Source organism: Balaenoptera ricei, chromosome 10 (genome assembly GCF_028023285.1).
Source record: "Balaenoptera ricei isolate mBalRic1 chromosome 10, mBalRic1.hap2, whole genome shotgun sequence".
NCBI lineage: Eukaryota > Metazoa > Chordata > Mammalia > Artiodactyla > Balaenopteridae > Balaenoptera > Balaenoptera ricei.
In genome coordinates, this window is record NC_082648.1 from 33507807 (window position 1) to 33532987 (window position 25181).

Here is a 25181-nt window from a genome sequence, read left to right on the forward strand (position 1 = left end):
CTAGTATTTTGTTGAGGATTTTTGCATCTATGTTCATCAGTGATATTGGCCTGTAGTTTTCTTTCTTTGTGACATCTTTGTCTGGTTTTGGTATCAGGGTGATGGTGGCCTCGTAGAATGAGTTTGGGAGTGTTCCTCCCTCTGCAATATTTTGGAAGAGTTTGAGAAGGATAGGTGTTAGCTCTTCTCTAAATGTTTGATAGAATTCGCCTGTGAAGCCATCTGGTCCTGGGCTTTTGTTTCTGGAAGGTTTTTAATCACAGTTTCAATTTCAGTGCTTGTGATTGGTCTGTTCATATTTTCTATTTCTTCCTGGTTCAGTCTCGGCAGTTTGTGCATTTCTAAGAATCTGTCCATTTCTTCCAGGTTGTCCATTTTATTGGCATAGAGTTGCTTGTAGTAATCTCTCATGATCTTTTGTATTTCTGCAGTGTCAGTGGTTACTTCTCCTTTTTCATTTCTAATTCTGTTGATCTGAGTCTTCTCCCTTTTTCTCTAGATGAGTCTGGCTAATGGTTTATCAATTTTGTTTATCTTCTCAAAGAACCAGCTTTTAGTTTCATTGATTTTTGCTATTGTTTCCTTCATTTCTTTTTCATTTATTTCTGACCTGATCTTTATAATTTCTTTCCTTCTGCTGGCTTTGGGGTTTTTTTGTTCTTCTTTCTCTAATTGCTTTAGGTGCAAGGTTAGGTTGTTTATTCGAGATGTTTCCTGTTTCTTGAGGTAGGCTTGTATTGCTATAAACGTCCCTCTTAGCACTGCTTTTGCTGCGTCCCATAGGTTTTGGGTCGTCGTATCTCCATTGTCATTTGTTTCTAGGTATTTTTTGATTCCCCCTTTGATTTCTTCAGTAATCACTTCGTTATAAAGTAATGTATTGTGTAGCCTCCATGTGTTTGTATTTTTTACAGATCTTTTCCTGTAATTGATATCTAGTCTCATAGCGTTGTGGTCGGAAAAGATACTTGATACGATTTCAATTTTCTTAAATTTACCAAGGCTTGATTTGTGACCCAAGATATGATCTATCCTGGAGAATGTTCTATGAGCACTTGAGAAAAATGTGTATTCTGTTGTTTTTGGGTGGAATGTCCTATAAATATCAATTAAGTCCATATTGTTTAATGTATCATTTAAAGCTTGTGTTTCCTTCTTTATTTTCATTTTGGATGATCTGTCCATTGGTGAAAGTGGGGTGTTAAAGTCCCCTACTATGATTGTGTTGCTGTCGATTTCCCCTTTTATGGCTGTTAGTATTTGCCTTATGTATTGAGGTGCTCCTATGTCGGGTGCATAAATATTTACAATTGTTATACCTTCCTCTTGGATCGATCCCTTGATCATTATATAGTGTCCTTCTTTGTCTCTTGTAATAGTCTTTATTGTAAAGTCTATTTTGTCTGATATGAGAATTGCTACTCCAGCTTTCTTTTGATTTCCACTTGCATGGAATATCTTTCTCCATCCCCTCACTTTCAGTCTGTATGTGTCCCTAGGTCTGAAGTGGGTCTCTTGTAGACAGCATATATACAGGTTGTGGTTTTTTATCCATTCAGCCAGCCTGTGTCTTTTGGTGGGAGCATTTAATCCATTTACATTCAAGGTAATTATCGATATGTATGTTCCTATTCCCATTTTCTTAAATGTTTTGGGTTTGTTATTGTAGGTGTTTTCCTTCTCTTGTGTTTCTTGCCTAGAGAAGTTCCTTTAGCATTTGTTGTAAAGCTGGTTTGGTGGTGCTGAACTCTCTCAGCTTTTGCTTGTCTGTAAAGGTTTTAATTTCTCCATCGAATCTGAATGAGATCCTTGCTGGGTAGAGTAATCTTGGTTGTAGGTTTTTCTCCTTCATCACTTTAAGTATATCCTGCCACTTCCTTCTGGCTTGCAGAGTTTCTGCTGAAAGATCAGATGTTAACCTTATGGGGATTCCCTTGTGTGTTATTTGTTGTTTTTCCCTTGCTGCCTTTAATATGTTTTCCTTATATTTAATTTTTGACAGTTTGATTAATATGTGTCTTGGCATGTTTCTCCTTGGGTTTATCCTGTATGGGACTCTCTGTGCTTCCTGGACATGATTAACTATTTCCTTTCCCATATTAGGGAAGTTTTCAACTATAATCTCTTCAAATATTTTCTCAGTCCCTTTCTTTTTCTCTTCTTCTTCTGGGACCCCTATAATTCGAATGTTGGTGCGTTTAATGTTGTCCCAGAAGTCTCTGAGACTGTCCTCAGTTCTTTTCATTCTTTTTTCTTTATCCTGCTCTGTAGTAGTTATTTCCACCATTTTATCTTCCAGGTCACTTATCCTTTCTTCTGCCTCAGTTATTCTGCTATTGATCCCATCTAGAGTATTTTTAATTTCATTTATTGTGTTTTTCATCATTGCTTGGTTCCTCTTTAGTTCTTCTACGTCCTTGTTAAATGTTTCTTGCATTTTGTCTATTCTATTTCCAAGATTTTGGATCATCCTTACTATCATTATTCTGAATTCTTTTTCAGGTAGACTACCTATTTCCTCTTCATTTTTTAAGTCTGGTGTGTTTTGACCCTGCTCCTTCATCTGCTGTGTGTTTTTCTATCTTCTCATTTTGCTTATCTTACTGTGTTTGGGGTCTCCTTTTCACAGGCTGCAGGTTTGTAGTTCCCGTTGTTTTTGGTATCTGTCCCCAGTGGCTAAGGTTGTTTCAGTGGGTTGTGTAGGCTTCCTGGTGGAGGGAACTAGTGCCTGAGCTCTGGTGGATGAGGCTGGATCTTGTCTTTCTGGTGGGCACGTCCACGTCTGGTGGTGTGTTTTGGGGTGTCTGTGGCCTTATTATGATTTTAGGCAGCCTCTCTGCTAATGGATGGGGCTGTGTTCCTGTCTTGCTAGTTGTTTGGCATAGGGTGTCCAGCACTGTAGCTTGCTGGTCGTTGAGTGAAGCTGGGTCTTGATGTTGAGATGGAGATCTCTGAGAGATTTTTGCCGTTTGGTATTACATGGAGCTGGGAGGTCTCTTGTGGACCAGTGTCCTGAAGTTGGCTCTCCCACCTCAGAGGCACGGCCCTGATGCCTGGCTGGAGCACCGAGAGCCTTTCGTCCACATGGCTCAGAGTAAAAGGGAGAAAAAATAGAAAGAAAGAAAGAAAGAGGCTATAATATAGTGAAGTAAAATAAAGCTATTGTAAAGCAAAGCTATACAGACAAAATCTCACCGAGAAGCATATACATATACACTCACAAAAAAAAAGAAAAGCGGAAAAATTAATATATCCTGCTCCCAAAGTCCACCTCCTGAATTTGGGATGATTCGTTGTCTATTCAGGTATTCAACAGATGCAGGTACATCAAGTTGTTTGTGGAGTTTTAATCCGCTGCTTCTGAGGCTGCTGGGAGAGATTTCCCCTTCTCTTCCCTGTTCGCACAGCTCCTGGGGTTCAGCTTTGGATTTGGACCCGCCTCTGCGTGTAGGTCGCCTGAGGGCGTCTATTCCCCGCCCAGACAGGACGGGGTTAAAGGAGCATCTGCTTCGGGGGCTCTGGCTCACTCAGGCCGGGGGGTGGGGGGGGAGCGGTACGGAGGAGGCGGGGCGAGCCTGCGGCGTCAGAGGCCGGCGTGACGTTGCAGCAGCCTGAGGGCGCAGTGCGTTCTCCCGGGGAAGTTGTCCCCGGATCACGGGACCCTGGCAGTGGCGGGCTGCACAGGCTACCAGGAGGGGCGGTGTGGAGAGTGACCTGTGCTCACACACAGGCTTTTTGGAGGCGGCAGCAGCAGCCCCAGTGTCTCACGCCTGTCTCTGGGGTCCGCGATGATTGCCGCGGCTCACGCCCTTCTCTGGAGCTCGTTTAGGCGGCGCTCTGAATCCCCTCTCCTTGCGCGCCGCGAAACAAAGAGGCAAGAAAAAGTCTCTTGCCTCTTCGGCAGCTGCAGACCTTTTCACGGTCTCCCTCCCAGCCAGCTCTGGTGCGCTAACCCCTTCAGGCTGTGTTCACGCCGCCAGCCCCAGTCCTCTCCCTGCGATCCGACCGAAGCCAGAGCCTCAGCTCCCAGCCCCGCCCGCCCCGGCGGGTGATCAGACAAGCCTCTCGGGCTGGCGAGTGCTGGTTGGCACCGATCCTCTGTGCGGGAATCTCTCCGCTTTGCCCTCTGCACCCCTGTGGCTGCGCTCTCCTCCGTGGCTCCGAAGCTTCCCCCCTCTGCCACCCGCAGCCTCTGCCCGTGAAGGGGCTTCCTAGTGCGTGGAAATCTTTCCTCCTTCACAGCTCCCTCCCACTGGTGCAGATCCCTATTCTTTTGTCTCTGTTATTTCTTTTTTCTTTTGCCCTACCCAAGTACGGGGGAAGTTTCTTGCCTTTTTGGAGGTCTGACGTTTTCTGCCAGCGTTCAGTGGGTGTTCTGTAGGAGCAGTTCCACGTGTAGATGTATTTCTACTGTATCTGTGGGAAGGAAGGTGATCTCCGCGTCTTACTCTTCCGCCATCTTCTCTCCTCCCCCCTCTTTTTTCTTTTGCCCTACCCAGGTACGTGGGGAGTTTCTTGCCTTTTGGGAGGTCTGACGTTTTCTGCCAGCGTTCAGTGGGTGTTCTATAGGAGCAGTCCCACGTGTAGATGTATTTCTGATGTATCTGTGGGGAGGAAGGTGATCTCCGCGTCTTATTCTTCCGCCATCTTCTCCTCTCTCCCGACAAATATATTTTTTAACACTTTTATTGGAGTATAATTGCTTTACAATGGTGTGTTAGTTTCTGCTTTATAACAAAGTGAATCAGCTATACCGAAGCAACAACTTTTAAAGAACATGTTGGAAACACTGAAGCAGGAATTTCATCAGGTGAGTTTTGGCAGATTTTGGATTCTCAATGATTTTTCCATTTGAATTTACTACATACAGGTTGTGAATGAAAATTAGCATGACTTAAAACTGGTTTCTTTTAATTTAATAGCAGATCATAAGGCCAGCCTAGATTAGCTCCCTGGTTTTTCCTAGAGAACATACTACAGATGTAATTTAATTCTCTAGACACATTCTTTATTTGAAATTTCACTGCTTTTGTTTTGCCAGGCAATAACCCGGAATCAGTAGGAGTCACCAGTAGCCAAGAAGGTGAGTGGAGATCACTATAATAGACACAAGTAAATTTGTTAATTAAGGCTTTGATTGAGATGCCTAACCCTTGATCACAAGTTCAGACAATTTTTTTCTGTTTTTTTTTTTTTTTTTTTTGATGCTGGAAAACCAGGGAGTTAAGTCACTAGAAGTAAATCATGTAAATATAGGACAGACATTCTCTCATTTAATATCAGATTCTAGGTGATTCTAGATCTAGAGAAATAAGATCTATGGAGCAAGTATGACTTTTCCTCTTATATTTTATTTGAACAAGCAGTTATGAGAAAGTGCACAGAAAAATATGCTAGGCTTAACATTTTGTGCAAGAAAAAATTTTAAACAGTTTTCTACTGCTTCAGAGAAACAGGAACACTTGTCAATACCACGCTCTTCTTAGGGTGAGAAAGGCTTTGTGAGGCTCATCCTTCACTCTTACTACAGGTACCACTGGGATAGCCTCTGGCACAACAGGTATTCCTGGAAGTTCCAACACAGGCAAGTAAATATTTAATATGTGGCTCTAAGTAGCTAAGCCTAGAAAAATAAGAGCCTTTCTCTGGAATTTACTGACTGTTGTAGCATCTACACAGCAGTCCTGACTTTAGTCTTCTTTGCCTTTCTTAGGAACTAGCACTGGAGTTGGAACACAAAAAAGTAAGTGTCAGTGGTTCAAATCTGTTGCGTTCTCAGTTAATGACTCTTATGCCTTTGCTTCAACCTAGGGGAATGTTGAAGGTAAAGATAAAGGGCCAGGAAATAGGGCAGAATCTCATTAGAGAATGTCCTCTTCCAGCCATCTAAAGTTGTCTTCTTGCTCTGAATTTCTGGGCTCCAACCAGAGCCCCCAGGTAAGTGTGTAGAAGTACACAAGGGCACACTACTAAAGGGAGGAGTAGAGGCTGAAATCCAGCCAGCATTCTTCAACAAGTTATAAATCCATGAGGTTTCATCTGCCCAGAGGGCTTTTTTTCTGTCGTTGTTTTTTGTTAGTTTGTTTTTACTTCATAAAGTTGCTCTATGGGTTAGCTGCAGCATTGGCCTAGACTTTCATCTGATTTACTTTCTCTTCCTGCTTTTGAGCTTTGAGGCTACCTATAGAAGGTATGTCTGATGTGAATTGTCCTTCATTTGACTTTGCAGGCACTGCTGTGATATCAAGCAAAATTACTGGTGTCTCAGAAAGTTCCAGCCAAGGTAATGGACATGACTGACTCAGTGAAGTTAACATGTTCAGTATTCTTCTTCCCTTTAACACCCAGTTGTTTCAGAAAATGGCTATTTATCTCTATGAATATTAAAGTTGAACTGTAAAAGAAAAGTTGTACCAAATGGAGTTAAATGGGCAAAAAAGACTTTAAGATTATTAAATAGGAGTCAAGAACATTGCAATAGGGTTGAGATTTTGAACTCAACTGTGCTGAAATAAAAGGTGGGAGAGTGTTTAAGTGCTGGAGTGAACTAGTGGAAAAGTACTAGAGGACGTTAGGGGAGAGGTTGGTTTCTGTGATTTGGCCATCTGTGTTTGCTAACTGGTGCTTATAGAATGAAGTTAGGCTCCTACCTTCCCACAGTGACAGGGAGATAGGGGCACTATTTTTCTTTTCTTTCTTTATTGAAGTATAGCTGATTTACAATATTATATTAGTTTCAAGTGTACAGCATAGTGCTTCAATATTTTCATAGATTATACTCCATTTAAAATTATTACAAAATAATGACTATATTCCCTGAAAGTATAATATATACTTGTTGCTTATCTATTTTATATACAGTAGTTTGTATCTCTTAATCCCTACCCCTATCTTGCCCTTTCCTTCTTCCCTCTCCCCACTACTATCCACTAGTTTGTTCTCTATATCTGTGAATCTGTTTCTATTTTGCTATATACATTTGTTTGTTTTATTTTTTAGGTTCCACATGTAAGTGATAACATACAGTTTCTGTCTTTGTATGACTTATTTCTCCAAGCATAATACTCTCTAGGTCCATCCACATTGTTGCAAATGACAGAATTTCATTCTTTTTTATGACAGAGTAATATTTCATTATATACACACACACATATATACATACTACATCTTCTTTATCCATTCATCTGTTGATGGACACTTGGGTTGCTTCCCTATGTTGGCTATTGTAAATAGTACTGCTTTGTACATTAGGGTGCATGTATCTTTTTGAATTTAAGTTTTTATTTTTGTTTGAATATATATCCAGGAGCGGAATTGTGGGGCCATATAGTAGTTCTAATAGATTAAAGACCTAAATGTAAGACCTAAAACCATAAAATTCCTTTAAGAGAACATAGGCAGAACACTCTTTGACATAAATTGTAGCAATATTTTTTTGGATCTGTCTCCTAAAGAAAAAGAAATAAAAACAAAAATAGGCAAATGATTTCCTCCAGAAGCATTCCCGGTTACGAATTACCTCCCTCCTATCCCCTCAGGCTGTCTCCTTGCAGCCAACATCAGTCCTCCTCCCAGGTTTGCTCTCCAATCCCCACGTTCCAGCTCTCAGCCCCCATGTGCACTGGCAGACACACGTCCCAGATTGGGGCATGCAGGGCTATGGCGCGGATTGTCTGTGTAGGTGTCACTCTGTCCTGTCTGCCACACACCCTCCTTCAACAGCCTCAGATGCTTCCCTTCTGTCCCAACTGATTTCCCTGTCAGTGAGGGGTCTTCCCCAGATGTGGGAGTCTTTCCTGTACTTCAGCTCCTCCCCAGGGGCACAGATCCCGTCCTGTTTCCTCTCCTCTTCTTTTTCCCTTCTTTCTTTCATCCTAACCTGTTATGCGGGATCTTTGCTGTCCTTTCCGGTGTCCAAGGTCTTCTGCTAGTGTCCAGCTGGTGTTCTGTGAGAATTGTTCCATCTGTAGATGTACTATTGATGCATTTGTGGAGAGAGATGAACTCTACGTCCTCCTATTCCCTGCACCATCTTGGTCAGAGTGGCCATCATCAAAAAATCTACAAACAATAAATGCTGGGGAGGGTGTGGAGAAAAGGGCACCCTCATGCATTGTTGGTGGGAATGTAAATTGATACAGCCACTATGGAGAACAGTATGGAGGTTGCTTAAAAAGCTAAAAATAGAACTACCATATGACCCAGCAATCCCACTACTGGGCATATACCCAGAGAAAACCATAATTCAAAAAGACTCATGCACCCCAATGTTCACTGCAGCACTATTTACAGCAGCCAGGACATGGGAACAACCTAAGTGTCCATCGACAGATGAATAGATAAAGATGTGGTACATATATACAAAGGAATATTGCTCGGCCATAAAAAGGAACAAAATTGGGTCATTTGTAGAGACATGGATGGACCATGAAAGAGTCAGAAAGAGAAAAACATATATCGTATATTAACGCGTATATGTGGAATCTGAAAAAATCGGTATAGACGATCTTATTTACAAAGCAGAAATAGAGACACAGTTGTAGAGAACAAAAGTATGGATACCAGGGGGGAAAGGGGGGGGTGATGGGATGAACTGGGAGATTGGGATTGACATATATACACTATTGATACTATGTATAAAATAGATAACTAATGAGAACCTACTGTATAGCACAGGGAACTGTACTCAATGCTCTGTGGTGACCTAAATGAGAAGGAAATCCAAAAAAGAGGGGATATATATATATATATATATATATATATATATATACATATAGCTGATTCACTTTGCTGTACAGTGTAAACTAACACAATATTGTGAAGCAACTACACACCAATAAAAAGAAATAAGCTAATGAGACCTAATTAAATTTAAAAGCTTTTGCACAGCAAAGGAAACCATCAACAAAACAAAAGACAACCTCCTGAATAAGAGATAATATTTACAAATGATATGACTGACAAGGGGTTAATATCCAAAATATATAAACAACTCATACAACTCTCCCCAAAAAACTAATATGTGAGAACCAGGAAACCAGGATATAGGAAGCAAAATAGTTAAGTGTGAAAAAAGTTTTTGTCATTAAGAGAAGGGGGCCCTTAAGTGATAAGGCTACCAGGGTCATAAGAAAATACTCAATTCTTCTTTGAGCAAGGAGTTGCTATGTTAGGGCCTGTTCTGTTTCAATGGCAGGAGCATGAACTAGCATTAGTAGGTGTACTAGTACACTCCAGGTGCTTTGAGACTCTTATTCTTTGTGAAGATGTCTTCAGACACACTCTTCTGAGACCAGAAAAAGTTCACTGCTCTTTCCCTATTCATTTTAGGTACCTCCAAGGAAGCATCTGAAACAACCACTGCTCTTGTAATTTCTACCACAGGTAGGTCAAATAATAATAAATGAACCTTGCTTGGTGGCATCTCAGAAGACAGGGCAGCTTACCTGAAGTTAAACTCTAGCTTTTTTAGTCCCTCTACTCACCACGTTTGTGCCTCTCTTAGCAGTCACTGCTTCCACAGGAGTCAAGGAAACCTCTGGAACTGGAATGCAAACAGATGAATGCTAGCAATACAGACTCTTCAATGATCAGTGTGCCTGTGATTATATATGAGGAGTTGAGTTTGGAGGAGAGGAGTGGTGGGAAAGAAACAGGAAAGAAAGACCAGGAAGATTATCCTACATTTCCTTTTGGAATATGGCTTTGAAGTTCAACTAGAGATTTTTTTTTCCTCCAGGATTTTTTGGGTTAGGCTTTTATCAGAACCCCTCACTGGAAGACTTAGTTATGACCTTGAAATCTCTGAGAATGGGATTATGAAATGTGCTATTCCTGAAATTTTAAATATTTCCTTCTGCAGGCTCCACCTCAGTGTCAAATGGAATCACAACAAGCCCCAAAGTGTCCTACCCAGGTAAAATGAAATGACCCAAATGCACTGGATGAATTGTCTCTTCCACATGAAGCTTTCCTTAATCGTGAATGTGTGTGATCATTTGTGCACGCATACACACAGAAACTTGATATGTGTACATGCTATTTAATAAATAAAATGACAGCATTATCCTTTTACAGAAACCACTGTAGTAGCAACAGGAGATCAAGAAAATGAAAATAAAACAGGCGAGTATGGGAAAAGTACTAATTTCTTTGTTACTTATTCAACTAACACTTCTTTAATATCTTATATGTGCTAGACTCTGTAGCAGCCCTTGCCATTTTATTACTTTGTGTGTGGGGGGGGAGAGAGATTATTTTTTTAATATAAATTAATTTTTTTATTTGTTTTTATTTTTGTCTGTCTTGGGTCTTCATTGCTGCGTGTGGGCTTTCTCTAGTTGCGGCGAGCGGGGCCTACTCTGTGTTGCAGTGCATGGGCGTCTCATTGCGGTGGCTTCTCTTGTTGCAGAGCATGGGCTCTAGGTGCGTGGGCTTCAGTAGTTGCAGCATGCAGGCTCAGTAGTTGTGGCTTGCGGGCTTAGTTGCTCTGCAGCATGTGGGATCTTCCCAGACCAGGGCTCAAACCCCTGTCCCCTTCATTGGCAGGCGGGTTCTTAACCACTGCACCACGAGGGAAGCCTGGAAGAGATTATTATGGGAACAGATACTATCGTTATAGTGTATTTAATGCTACTCAAACACGTGCACAACAATTATGGTCCTGGGAGTGCACTGAGACTGTTAATTTCTGTGTATTAGTTGGTAGGGTTGAGTGAAGGCATTAGGGAAGAGATCATTGATTTCAATATTGGCTAGGCTGAGTAGGGAATTTCTGCCAAATGGCACTTAAAAAGACAGAGACTTGAGACAGCATGAGTGACTTCAGGAATCAACCAGGTATTGGTAATATTCGTATGAGGTTCAGGGAAGAAATGAGATTAGAAAGGTAAGCAAAGGAATGTTTAAGAAGGACCTTATTTCCAAACTTAAATGAGACTTTATCCTTATAATAAATGGGGTCTCCTTAAAGATTTTGTTAAGAGAATGATATGATCAGATAGGTTTTAGAAAAATTGCTCTGAAAGAAATGTGGAGAGTATGAGATTGTATCTTATTCCTCCCGTTACAAATTTTTTCAATGAACTGGGAATTCTGGGTAGGGAAATTTTTCTGCTATATTTATGCCTAAACACAATTTCTCTCTGCTGTTGCTGGTTTCTGGTAATCTGTTAAGCATTTATAATCGGAAATTAGTCTAGTGTCCCTTAGTAAAGAGAAATATTTTATGCCCCAAACTTGCACATCTTTAATTAATTTATTTTCTGTTTTTATGTACCTATTAGTTGTTGGGGTCCTTTTACTCAAACATAAAGAAACTTCAAGTTCTTCTCAGATATTCTGTTACTCCTAGTTCAGCCTTCTGCTTGGTAGAGAGAATAAAAATATTAATCTGAATTTTAGCAGTTTGGAAATAGAATTTGAAATTTGAGTGGATTGTTAGGTTGACCAAACTTTGTGATAAGTGAAACCTCAATAAAAAAAAAGTAAGCAGTTTAAAGCATTTTGTGGGAGTGGAGACAGAACAAGATTAAAATATTGTAAGACAAAAAGAGGATAAAAATTCTTAAAGGATTAAAACCAGGCAACTAATAACACATATCTTTTCTATATCTGAGTTATCCTTTTCCTTGTTTGATTATATATTTTATTGTCCTATTTATCAGAACTGTCTTCCGAGAAATTTTGAAGAGAAGTTTACCTTGATTCTCATTCCTCCTTTTGATTCTTATATTTTCCTCCCATTAAAATTTGAAATCTAAAGGAAACACTTTCTAATGGCGGAATATCAAATGCCATGAGGAGTAGAAAGGAAAGATTGATGGGAATATGTCTGTTTGTAAGACTAACAATGTGGCCATGTATTTTCAGTGATTAGAAAACTATATTTATTCCAAACCTATTCCAGTAACTTTAGAGATTAATGTGAGGTGTCTGTTTTTACACAGGATGTCCAGTATCACTTCCACCGCCTCCAGGTAAGCTTACCTCCACTTGAAAATCAATCATCCTACATTAATGGTTTTTCTTGTAAATCAAATTTCAGAGGTCATGCCAATGAAACTCACTAGCTATGGAAGTGTGATAGAATAGGAAAACTTGAAGTGTATGAATTTAGCTTTTATTCACCAAATAAATAGTGAATGATAGTTTGTTTTGTCACACACAATAATAAAGCCAAATAAATAATAAAGCCAATAATAATAAATAAATAATAAAGCCAAATAAATAATAAAGCCAAACCAAACAAATGCATCTTGTCACTTAGTCAAAATAGAGTTTACTAAATAAATTTTTTCATTTAACTATATGATACCATGATCAAAATATTGCTGCTCGATAGTATTTTTTAAGCTAAATAATTCCAGCTTTTTTTGAGGACTGAATTTTAGCAAGAAAAATTAGGTGTAACCAGAGTTCAATACTTTTAGAGGACTTTGAGTTCCTCTAAAATTATCAAGCCAATGTGATGTGCTTTGTACAAAGTGGCAAAAGTTACCAAAAAAATCATTCTCTGATCTTAGAATAGAGTGGGAGTAGGGAGATTTTCAAAGAAACATAAGCAATTTTCATATAAGGCTGAAAATAAATTTCACAGTGAAATATGTGACCTATGTATTATATAGCAAGCACATGTTATGTGTCACACATGTTACATATATTGTATACTTTGGAAGGATTCTCGGGTATTTCATTAGAGAATTGGAATTTGAGAACAATAAGTAGTCTAATTCAGGGTATGTAAATGAAAGAAGTGAGACAAGGTCGAGATGGTAGATTGGAGACATGTTATGGCAACCTCAGAAGGCAGAACGCCAAAATAACGTATTTAGTTTACAAGACTGTAAGGGGTATCAGAAGTTCTTGATCGAAGCAATGATGAAATGAAAAGTAGGCTTTAGGAAAACTATTCTACCTATGACACAGACAATTGACTGGATTAGAAAGAAGACTGAGTCAGACTTCCCCCAAAAAACCAGATTCTGCTAGGTCAAAGATACTAAGGTCCTGCTTAAGGATACGGGGAGGGGGAAGGGTAAGCTGGGACAAGGTGAGAGAGTGGCATGGACATATATACACTATCAAACGTAAAATAGAGAGCTAGTGGGAAGCAGTCGTATAGCACAGGGAGATCAGCTCGGTGCTTTGTGACCACCTAGAGTGGTGGGATAGGGAGGGTGGGAGGGAGGGAGATGCAAGAGGGAAGAGATATGGGGACATATGTATATGTATAACTGATTCACTTTGTTATAAAGCAGAAACTAACACACCATTGTAAAGCAATTATACTCCAATAAAGATGTTAAAAAAAAAAAAGATACTAAGATCCTGGAGTAGTATTGTAACAAGTAAAATCAGGAAAGGAAGGGATTCAAGTGAGGATAAGGATACAAGATTTTGCAATTGGTTCAATGCCAAATGATGGAAAGGAAATAATCAAGATGACTTCTAAGTTTTAAGCTTAAGTATTTGAAAGCATAGTTCAGTCCTTAACAGGAGGTGGCCAGCTTAGATGAAAAACTGGTTTTAGGGGAAAAATGATTCAATCTATTTTGTGCACATTTTGTGCACGTGTCTGAGGTTCTTTTAAATCTGCCGAAGTGCTGTTTATTAGGCCAAGGGAGATCTGGGTCCGTAGCTCACAAGAGATGTTTATACAGGAACTAGAAGTTTGAGAGTCATCCACTTGATGTTACAGTGGATACTGTAAAGATGGAGAAAGGTACCAGTGAGAAGAATAGAGACAAAATGAGAGGGAGGAGGAAGAGCTGCTAACAGGAATTTCAGAGTGTTCAATCTGAAGGAAGAACGTTTTCAAGAAGGTGAGAGGTAAAAAAATGTCAACTATTGTAGGGAACTTGAAAAGCTGAGAAAGAGCACTTGGGACTGGTAATTATGAGGTCTTGGTGACTTTTAGGATTGTGGAGACAGAAGTCAGAAAGTGAAACAATAAGTAAAACAGTAGCCATAAGATTTGTTGACCACTGACAGGAGAGGTCAAGAATTATCCTTTCTGAGGATTGTAAAAATAGGAAATATATATATGCTTGCTAAAGACAGTTTGCTCAAAGTAGGGGGAGGTGATTTATCCACCTTAAAGCACCTTACAATCCTTCATAATTCTGTATCTCTGAAATACTAGTGCCAGTTCAGTATTGGTCAACCTGGTGGTTATCTACAAATAATTGACTGTTATATTTTGCCGAATTTAATTAGCATTTGTCATTTCATGTTAACAGTTTGTCATGGTCCACTGGGAGAAAAGAAGTCTGTAAGTACACAGTTTGTCTCTACTTTAATCCAAATTTGCTGTCATTCCTGTATTCAAATAGAAGTCTAAACTTGGTTTGTTTTTGTAGCCTGGAGACATATGGACTGCCAATTGCCACAGATGCACCTGTACCAACGCAAAGACCGTAGACTGTAAACCCAAGGAGTGTCCTTCTCCACCCACATGCAAAACTGAAGAGAGGCTTGTAAAGTTCAAAGCTAATGATACCTGCTGTGAAATCGGGTACTGTGGTATGTACTCATAATACATTATTTGAATTGAATTGAATAGTTGTTTACTTATTCACACATTCAAGAGATATTTATTGAGCTACTAATATGAGTCACATGCTTGATGGGTGTGATAAATAAAGCAGAATCAATACTTGCCCTCTTAAAACTTACTATCTTTGGAGCAGGGGAAACCCAGTTATGAATGTAATCAGTAGGTTAAAAGGAGATCATGGTGTTATGGGAAGAAACATTATAATGTTTCCTTATTGGTTGGTAAATATGATCTCATATACAATGTCTGTTTTGTAAATAAAAAAATTATAGTATTTATCTTAGGGTAAAATATGTACTTATTTTTCAGAACCAAGAACATGTTTATTTAACAATACCGACTATGAGGTAAGGTCATTTCTACTTTAAAACACTTTTATTAATATAATTATGAATAAATGCAGGCTCTTTCAGCTAATATGAAAAACTCATAGATTATGGTGGAGTGGAATTTGTTTATTTTTTTCCCATATTCATTACAAAAGAAAGGTCAAATGCAATATCCACCATAACTTGCTTCCAAGGGGGCAATATACTTGATCATTAACCTAGCAATGGAGCTTCTGAACAAAATTTCCCATGGGTCTCATGAAATGGAGAAGACATACAATGTTCAAATCAATGAACAGAGTGAAACTGTAATTATAATTAGAAAGATTAGATGGCCGAACTGTCAGAGATCAAATAAGAAAACCCCAAAGACTAGAGCTCTACTATAGGGATATAGCAACACAGTATATTCAGGGCTGGATTTGACAACTGATTTGACATATTGGAAAGTAATTTAACTTTCTAGGAAAAGTATCACAAAGCCATAAAAACCAGATGATTCTCAAACTGATATTAATAAATTTGAACTGGTGATACTAAATATTACAACAATCTAAATATAAAATAAAATATGTGGTATGTTAGGAAATACATAAAACAGAGCCTATGATTTAATAATAATTTAATTTGATATAACTCATTTATTACACTCACATTTCTACCTGAGCTTCTTAAATTTTAGTTTCCAAAGGTTATCTGACTTGAGAACCTATGACAGTTTTGAAATGTAAAATGCGACGATGTTTAAAGAACAAAGAAAAGTTTTACCTCTAATAATTTATATGCAAAATAGTTGAAATAATAAAATTTCAGTTTACCAGAAAGTTCAATTGTGGTTTGAGGGCCTGATATAAATGGAATTTCCCAAACTGATGTTTGAATTTTAAACATAAAGTAATTATAAAGCAATCTAGAGAGCTTTAAAAGCACAGGAACACACAGAAAGATAGAAGATATCTTGTGGGATTTTTCTTTAAAATCCTTGAAAAATATAATAGAGCTACTATAGATGAATCTTAATTTGAGGATTGAGACTCTTGACACATTCTGTGCTCTCAGTGAAGACATTTGATTTATTCATGGAAGTAGAAGACTTTAATCCACCTTTTCTTCAATATTCATCTAATAGCTGAAAGTGCCTCTGGAAATTCACTAAACATTATAAATTTGAAAAAAGAATTACAGATTTTACTGTCAACCTGAAAAAGAAATCAAGATGAATACTCATTTGTTCTTTCCCCCTCCCTCCCACCCAGGTTGGTGCTTCATTTGGTGACCCCAGCAACCCATGTGTCTCCTACTTCTGCCACAGCACAGGTTTCGTTGCGGTGGTACAAGACTGCCCAAAGCAGACTTGGTGTGCAGAAGTAAGTCATCCTCTTAAGCAGTGATCAACAAAGTTCACTTCTCATGTTAAATATAAACGCAACCTGTCTTCTTCCTTATTTGGAAAAGTTTGTGCCTGGACAATAGTTATACATCTCTTGTAGATTCCATTCCAGTTATGTCATACACCTTTTATTGCCAAGTATATTTTTCATATCAAATATATATTTGCAGGTTCTATAAAACTTAATCTAGTGCTAGTCTAGAAGTAAGTTACTGTAGAAAGCATGTTACTGTTTTTTAAAGAAACAAAAAACTATTTTTTTCAAGGTTCATGGATTCAGCTTAATCATTCTCTGTAAAAGAACATATTTTTTAACATAATCACATAAATGTGTACTGTTCAGATCTCTCTTTGTGCCGCAATTTTTATCCCCCGAAAATATGGTGAAGGTTTTGTATTAATGAATGCTTAAGTTTAAATTACTAAGGAAGGTTTAAATTTAACTATTTTTTCTTTCTGAAGCTATAATTGATAATATAGTTTAAAGTTTTATTTTAGAACTCCAGTGTTGGCTTTCAACATTTACTGAGTTTTTACTTTGAGACATTGATAAGTTTGAGGGTATGATAATTTATAAGGCGAAAATCCTGCCCGTGAGAAACTTAGTGTCAAGTAGTAATGTTATTATTAAAGTATTTTTTTTCAATTCAAATAGGGAGGAGTAATTTTTTATTTTTTGGTATTTTATTTTAAAGAAGAATTTAATTTAAACATTGTTTTCCCCTTTCTAACTACTGTTGAAAAAATTTGGTGTCAATAGTCTAATTTTTATTGCTATACTCTCCCGTCTGTGCTGACTGGATCTGAGATCAGCGTGTCTATCTGTTCCATTTCCCGTTTTGGGATGCTATTTCAATAAGTTAACAAATGTTATATTATTTATAGAAAAATACAGAGGTTTTTCAGTCTGTTTCTTTTTCTCTTACCCCTATAGGAAGGCAGAGTCTATGATTCAAATAACTGTTGCTATACATGTAAGTAAAATCAAGTTCCACATACGGAGGAAATGTAAACTGTTGACAAAAATTTAGTGTTTCTTTAAAACAAAATGGCAGATCATTAATAGAAAGTACCCTGTGTTTTAAACACAATAGGTAATCTAACCCATATGCATAAACTAACAATTAATACAAAGTATTATATTTTCTCATGCATGTTGGTTGCAGCATTCTTCCCAGTAAAAACCAGTGATGTTTACAAGGGAGAACATTTAATTTTCATGGAAAAAAATTAGTTTCCTCTCCTAACATCAGTAGGTTATGTTGTAAATTGTTGTATTAGATCATAAGGATGATCAGCAATGAGAAAATGGATATCAGAAACAACCATCTCTCTGCCTTTTCTTCCTTCCCTCCTCTTTCTTCCTTCCTCCTTCTACCTGCTTCCCTTCCTCCTCCTTCTTTTATTTCTTCTTCTCCTATGATAGTAATCATAGAATAATAATATTTATTGAGTATTAACCAGGTACCTTGTCTGGGTGTTGAGACAGTTAATCCCTTTCAATAACATTGTGAAGTATTTGTTGTTATTATTCTCTATTTCATGGTTAAGAAAACTGAGACTTAGCAATTGTTAATGTTGAACATCATTTTTGACTCTGTTATCCTAGGTAAAACTAATTGCAGATCTTCACCCGTGAATGTGACTGTTAACTACAATGGTTGCAAGAAAAAATTTGAGATGGCAAGATGCATAGGGGAATGCAAAAAGACTCTCAGGTAAGTTTTTCCTTGAATGTATACTGTGCATTAATTTTGGAACACTGTGGAGAAAATTAAGCGTTTAAAACATTACATGGACAAATGTTTACATGAGAGCTAATGATCAGGACCTGGTTAAAATGAAAATATTAATACCTGCAAATCAAAATAAACATTTTAAATAGTAATTAATTATTTTGAAGTAGTTTTCTAAATAAGTAAAACATAATACATTTATGACAAATGTATTTATTTTCATATAGTGATTACAGAGATTACTTAAGCAAATACTCTTGCTTAAAAGTGATTTTTTAAAAAGTTGCTTACATTTTAGACATAACATATATTACATATTTTTTCTTTTGTACACTTTTACATGTAGATTAATATATGGAGAATAATAATTTGGTATTAAGTTGTATATTTAAAAAATGTTTTGTTTATATTTTTTGCACCATAATGCTCTAATTATGAAATGGTAAATCTCTCCATTTTGGACATTTTTCATTTTCTTTTTTTTTTTTTTTTTTGGTCTTACATACCAATTATAATGAATCCACACCAGAAGTTTACAGTAAAGGGGGAAATGCAAGGTGTAGGGAAAGAATAAATTTGTTGGAAGACTTGCTAAATCACTTAGACAATTAGAATTTGAACATTGATGTCAATTTATTTCAGAAGACATTCTGAAAATATTTATTACCTAATTTTCTTTTTTTAAGGTATGATTATGATAACTTTCAGTTGAAAAATTCATGCCTTTGCTGCCAAGAAGAAAACTATGAGTTCAGAAAAATTTTTCTTGACTGTCCTGATGGCGGTAAAATACCTTACAGATACAGGCACATCACGACGTGTTCCTGCTTAGACATGTGCCAACAATCTACGACCTCAACAGTCAGTTAATAGTAAATAGCATTACCTTTCCAGTTGTAACAGACCAGGTATTTATTTTGTAAGTGAACAAAAATAATGACTTAAATAATGAGAATAACTAAACATTTGTATGTCACTCAAAATGTGAATTGCCATTATGAGTCTTTTTGTTCTTTTATTGACTGAATCTGAAAAATAAATACAACTTTGCAAGCAATTAGTGAACATATGTATTTATTTGGTAGCAATGAGAATTCTAGAAGTCAAGGAGAAACTGAGTCATATCATGGCTCTCCAGTGTACTCGCTTTCTAGTCTTCATCTGGATGAGGCCATTTTCCTGTTTTGTTCTTTCCCTTCACAGCCAAACTTATGAAAATGTAAATTTTGTTCATCACCCCTTTCGTTCTATGACAACTCCCTCTGCTGAGGACACCCATGGCCTTCTTATGATTTTTTTCTGTAGGGTCTGGTATCATTTTCACTCTTCCTTTCTTGAAACATTTTTCTTGCTGTTTCTGTGACATCATTTTAAATTAGTACTCCTACATTCTGTGGACACCTTCACTTTTGCCAGTCTTTTAAATCTCAGTTCTCCAAAATTGTATCCTGTTCCTCTTCTCATTTTACTGAGGCTCCTTGGACAATTTCATTAACATAGGCAGATGTGTTTATACATGGAGGATCTCCAATCTATATCTCCAGCCCCAAACTCTTCTTGAATTACATTGATAGAATTACATTGATAGAACTCTGAATTTACATCTCTAACTGGACATTCTGTAGGTACCTCAAATTAAGCAAGACCAAAACTAAATTAATGTCACTCCCCCAACCCACTCCTCTACTTGTATTTTGCATATCATTGAGGTAGTTAGCTAGAAGAAGTTGAGGTTCAATAATATCATGACTGTCATCTTCAGTACATTCTACACTTTGCTACCTCACACTCATACCCTTCTTCCTATAGGTATATTTCCAAATGTGTCTTGCACAACATTCTTTATATATGCAAAACATGCACAGTTACTAGCACTCTTATTCCCTTCCCAAACCCAATTTATCATAATCCACTTCTGTACTACTCACCTTTTTATATGACTTGGACTATTGGTACATTTAACTATCATCAAACACTGTATGTCCAGTGGTGGGTGAAGAAACTTGGTTTCTTGGTAACTAGGATCTTGGTAACTGCCAACAAAAGGTGAATAATAACTAAATACAGGTGGATATTACAAGTACTTTTAAATTTGGTCCCAAGGCCTTTGGCTTTCCTCCATGTCTTATCACTGGTTCCAGGTTTTTCTTCTCTCAGTCTATATCTGAGCTGGTCAGTTGGCAAAATATTGCAAATTTAAGCCTTTAAAAATCCAAATGGATGAATTTGTAAGAGTTTTTCAATACATTTTACCTCAGGGAATGATAAACACCAAATCAACTATACACCTACATCTCAGCCTTTACTGCATGACAGTAACTCTATTCTCCTTTGGTAGTCAGAATTGATCATCCCAGACAATATAATGACAGAGACAGATTATCTGCTTAGAAAGGCTGTTCTAGAGTCACAAAAGACCCAAAATGGCTAGCAGGGACTTTGAACAAATGGGAGAGAATGTAAATCTTGATTTCTGGTTCATCTAATATGTCACATAGTGCAATCAGCATATCAACCTCACAAGTTAGTATCCCTCAGCTGGTGTTAGGAGTTCTCAATAGGCCAGTCTTTAAGGTTTACCATCTATGAATAATAGGCAAATTTCATTGATGCTGTATGCACCTATTGCCTTTCCTTTTTTCATTTTGAAACAAATTGTTTTCAGTTGGAAGGAGTGCTGTGCATCATTTCATGGTAGTGAATAAAATATTCAATAAGCTATGGATAGCAGTACTTCCCGAGGCATATTAAACACAAAAAGAAAATTCAAATCAACAATTGGTTATATCAAAGAAAAGGAGTACTGATCTCTTCCCAACCGAAAAGGATCAAAGTTGTCAACTGTTACCAGGTGGCTGACTGGCACTCCATGATGAGGCCAAAAAGGAAGATCACTTTATTGTTGACATTGTGGTATTCATACTGCCTTTAGTGGCAGAAACTTAGGTTCTTGAGCCCATATATCACCTCTTCCCTGCCACAATTGCTACCTTATTCATGAACATCATTGTTGAAGGAGGTCATCAAGAGTACATGATGGCCAGTTGATCTGTGTATGTGCTGAGGCAGTTGGAGGCTCCTAACCCCCTTCCCTGTCCTTTGAATGTGTGTTCTACTTACCTTCCCCTCACTAGCAGCTACCCCAAGGACATAGCCTTGAGATAGTGTAGTGTTATTGAGACCATCCGAATGGTATATGTGACTGAATTCAATTAAGGCCTCTATATAATCTTTTAAGATTCTGGCAGGTGGATGCAGAGATCCACTTGTCTTGTGGTGCCCAAGACAAGCCTTGTAAGTAAGTTCCTTTGATAATTAAAACCTGCCACCTACCAATCTGCAGTGGTCTGCCTCTTCAGTCTTTCCTTGCCCTCTGTGTACAGGGGCCAATTTACAAACCAACACTCATTTAGCAACTACTGGCCAAGATGAGAAAGAAGACTTACTGACAACCATAAACTGTGATAACCATAGTTAACACATACTGTTTGTTATCTGATTCTTGCATGAAAATCCTGGTAAGGAATCTCTGGTAACTATATGCTTACTTATGTTCAGACTTGGATCTATTCTGGTGACCCAAATGATTTTTCTTAATCTTCTTTGTGTCATCCTCCAATTTTGCTTCTTTTAAGTCCTTGGTTATTTCTATCAATTATCTGCTACTTCCCTGAAATCAGTGTAAAACCTGACTTTGAGCCAACCTTCTACTAAGCACAATAGCCAATGAGAAATATCCTTCCCAGTTGTCATCCATGGCGTTGCTTGAGATAGACTATAATACCACACAGAGCTTACTTTTCACTGATACTGGGGTCATTTGGTAATCCAGCCTTGAGTGTTTTCATTTTGTGCCAACTGGTCATAAGCTAGTCCTCCCGTCCAAGCAATAGGCATAAATTCAGACAAAGGTGACAGCCAGATAAATTCAGACAAAGGTGACAGCCAGATATGGTATATATTGTAGGCACTAAGAAACCATCTCATGGATCTGACTTTTGCCTTTGAGATCTGAATGTGTCATGGGGCACCCATCTTGTATATATGACTTCTGACTGCTGCTGGGAATGCCTAACTTCATGGCTATATAGACAAGAAAATGTCCAGTCCAGGATGAGGTGCTTTGGTCATGGTTACCTGTTATTGCTAAATACCAGTAAAAAGCTTGTATTTGTTGAAAATAGCATAGGTGCTCCAGATACTGATGTGGTCTTGCTCCCAAAGCAATTGCTATGATTATATTAAAACCTGTCATTGGCTTCCCGAAGTTTTGTTCTTCTGCTAAAGATTCTTCTAGAACCATTAAATCAGCACAAGTTGTAATAGTTAAAATCAAGGCAGTTTTCACCAAAAACTTGATAACGTAAACAGCTGTTTTTTTGGTCAAAGTCCCTCTAGAGTTAGAAGCTCTTAGGTCATCCAGTAAAAGGACTTAAGAAAGGCATCCATATAGGTTTTATATTTCCAAAATCTAATGGGTCTATCTCCTAGTATAGGGGAACAATTTACAGCAGCATGTCCTTCACTTTGGAAGTGATGGCCCACTATCTCTGTATTATTAGGAATTCAACTGATTACAGAAAACCCAAAATAAGTGACGCAAAAAAAACAGAAGTTTCTCTCTCATGCACAAGACTGGGTATGTGATCTGGAACAAGTATGACTCACCTAGTATCTCCTATCTTGTTTCTCTGACATTCTCAACATGCATCTTTCATTTTCCATCTGTAGCTCATGATGGTTCCCTCCAGGCCCTAGCATTTCAGCCTCATTCAAATCAGCAAAAAAGGGGAATGGAAGAAGGGGAATGTATGTGCCTTCCTTTTAAAGGCAAGACCCAGAAGTTGTACACATACTTCTACTAATATACTATTTGCCAGAATTACAGAGCCACAACTGCCTATGGAGCCACAACAATTGATTCTAAAATGAAGGCCTATGGATTGTCTATAGCATAAGCATTGGGGATCTTTGCAAAAATATAGATTTATGAGCTTCATCCAAGAGATTCCAATTCAGTAGATTAGAAAGCAGGTACTAAATTGGAATCAATATTTATATTGATTCCAAACCAATATTTGGAAACAAAGTTCTGGAGTCCATATTGTTTCATTTGGTTACAGAAACATCTAGAAGAGCAGCTGCAATTCAGTCATCACCAAACTAAGCTTATTGTGAGGGATACTGTGAGGCACTGCTCAGATTCCCCTTCAAAAATAAAGGATTTATTTTCCCAGCTTTTGAGAGTGCTGCCAGAAGATTGCTTTCAGCTGTCTGCTTCCTTCAGGGATTGCCTCAGCTAAAGAAAGCCACAACTCTCAATGTCCTATCCCCTTTCTGGAGAAAAGAGGAGCATCCAGTGACTGATGAGGGGCAGTAGAAAGGTTTGGCCCTCTCATCACAACTTGCATCTTAAGAATGCCCTGAAAGGTTGACTGAGCCTTCCATTGAAGACACATAACGGCTTGACTTCTCCCTCTATCCAGTCTTGATTCCTTCCTTGTCTTCCACAGTTTTGGATTCCAAGAGCATTCCCTAATAAACCTACTCTTTGTTAATATCCATCTCAGAGTCTGATCCTAGGGAACTGACTCCGCATTACTTATGGAAATTTAGCATCATTCTCTAGGGCGGATCAATTGTAACATTCAAGCTTGAGAATTGAATAGGGGAAGAATGCAGAAATGAGTCTACCTATGTCTCTCATTTTTGATGGTGGCCTTGAAATGAGCTAAACATATGAATCCTCCACCACTGCCTCTATCTCTCCTTTTCTCCCCTAGTCTTTCCCTTATATAATAAAAAAGTTTCCCATATGCCAACGAGATACTTTTAATGGCCTTAAAAGACAGATGGTCCTACCATAAAATTAATGAGAGGAAAGAAAGTTGATTATTAATACTCAAAATCTAGAATTATAATTTTGTCAGAACACCTTTAAAACTCAATCAATATTCCTGACTATTCTAATATTTCTCTCCCAACTGTAATTCATCCCACATATACCGGTCACACTCCTTTCCTCATCTGCCTTTATATACTTCATAGTCCTACATATACTTTAGAAAAATATCACTTTATTGAGAGATGATTGTCAAGTAAAAAGCTGTACATGGAATTGAGTAAGATGGTGAAATAGGAGGCTCCTAACTTCCCTTCTCCACTTGGATGTACCAAATGCACAGCTACACAGGGAGCAATTCCTTTTGAAAGAAATTCAAAAACTAGCTGAGTGATTCCTACACATTGGATAAACAAGAAAATATTCACAGTGAAATGAATAGGAAAGGCTGAGATACACTCTTGTCATAGACCCCACTCAGTACAGAGCCATACAATCTGGGGGGAACCCCCAACTCCCAGGTTCTCCTTGAGGAGCAGAGGGTTTGGACCACACATGTGGTGCCCAACTTTCAAGACTCTGACCTGAGGTTGAGCCCCCAAAACACTGAACTCTGAAAGCAAACGGGGTGTGCATCCACAAGACCCACAGTCTATAGCAAACAAAGAAGCAGTGATGGGCACACTAGCAGTCACCGTGGTTATTCCCCCAAGACTCAGTGCAGAGGAAGCAGCCCATCTCCCAGGCTTTCCTCGAAAGAGGTCTAACTGCATACTGTATAAGCTGCGGTCTGAGAGTCTGGCTTCTAAATTTAGCATGTGTCTAGGACCTGGCTGTGACCTCCCTGGAGACCAGAGAAGCTGGCAGACACTTCCTCTGCATTCTCCTTCTGGCTGTCTCCAACAATAAGGCCAAGTTTCTAGTATCTCTCTAGAAGGAGCTAGTACACACATCTGACATCCCAGCATCTGTGGCTGCCACTCGAGGGACAGGTTTCCAGATCAGTTGGCTCTGAAAGCCAATAGGGCTTACATTCATGAGTCCCACAGGACTATAGCAAACGAAGAAGCAGTTCTAAAAAGGTGTGGGAGAGACCCCCCCACCACCGGCCCCCGACAGCTATATACCTGGGCTCAGCGTAGAAGAAGCAGGCAAAACCACCCATCTCTCAGTTTCTCCCTGGAAAGGGCTTAACTACATACTTTCCCAGTTACTTCCAGAGAGTCTGGTTTCTAATCAGCCTGCATCTAGGTGCTGACTGCAATCCTACCTGTTGGGACATGGACAGGTCTTGGCACACCTTAAACTATTGGGAGATACTAAGAAC

At 38.3% G+C, this 25181-nt stretch overlaps 1 protein-coding gene across 1 annotated transcript in view; it reads left to right on the forward strand.

Moving 5' to 3' along the window:
• Positions 1 to 18882, forward strand: part of MUC19 (mucin 19, oligomeric) — a 141719-nt gene extending 122837 nt beyond the window's left edge. The window contains 14 exon segments of the mRNA XM_059937345.1: positions 5042 to 5083; positions 6230 to 6283; positions 9331 to 9384; positions 9509 to 9556; positions 9860 to 9916; positions 10078 to 10125; positions 11949 to 11978; positions 14241 to 14272; positions 14361 to 14523; positions 14867 to 14904; positions 16143 to 16257; positions 17215 to 17250; positions 17886 to 17994; positions 18699 to 18882. Of these exon segments, the coding sequence (XP_059793328.1) occupies positions 5042 to 5083; positions 6230 to 6283; positions 9331 to 9384; positions 9509 to 9556; positions 9860 to 9916; positions 10078 to 10125; positions 11949 to 11978; positions 14241 to 14272; positions 14361 to 14523; positions 14867 to 14904; positions 16143 to 16257; positions 17215 to 17250; positions 17886 to 17994; positions 18699 to 18882 (1010 nt within the window).
• Positions 18883 to 25181: the final 6299 nt, after the last annotated feature.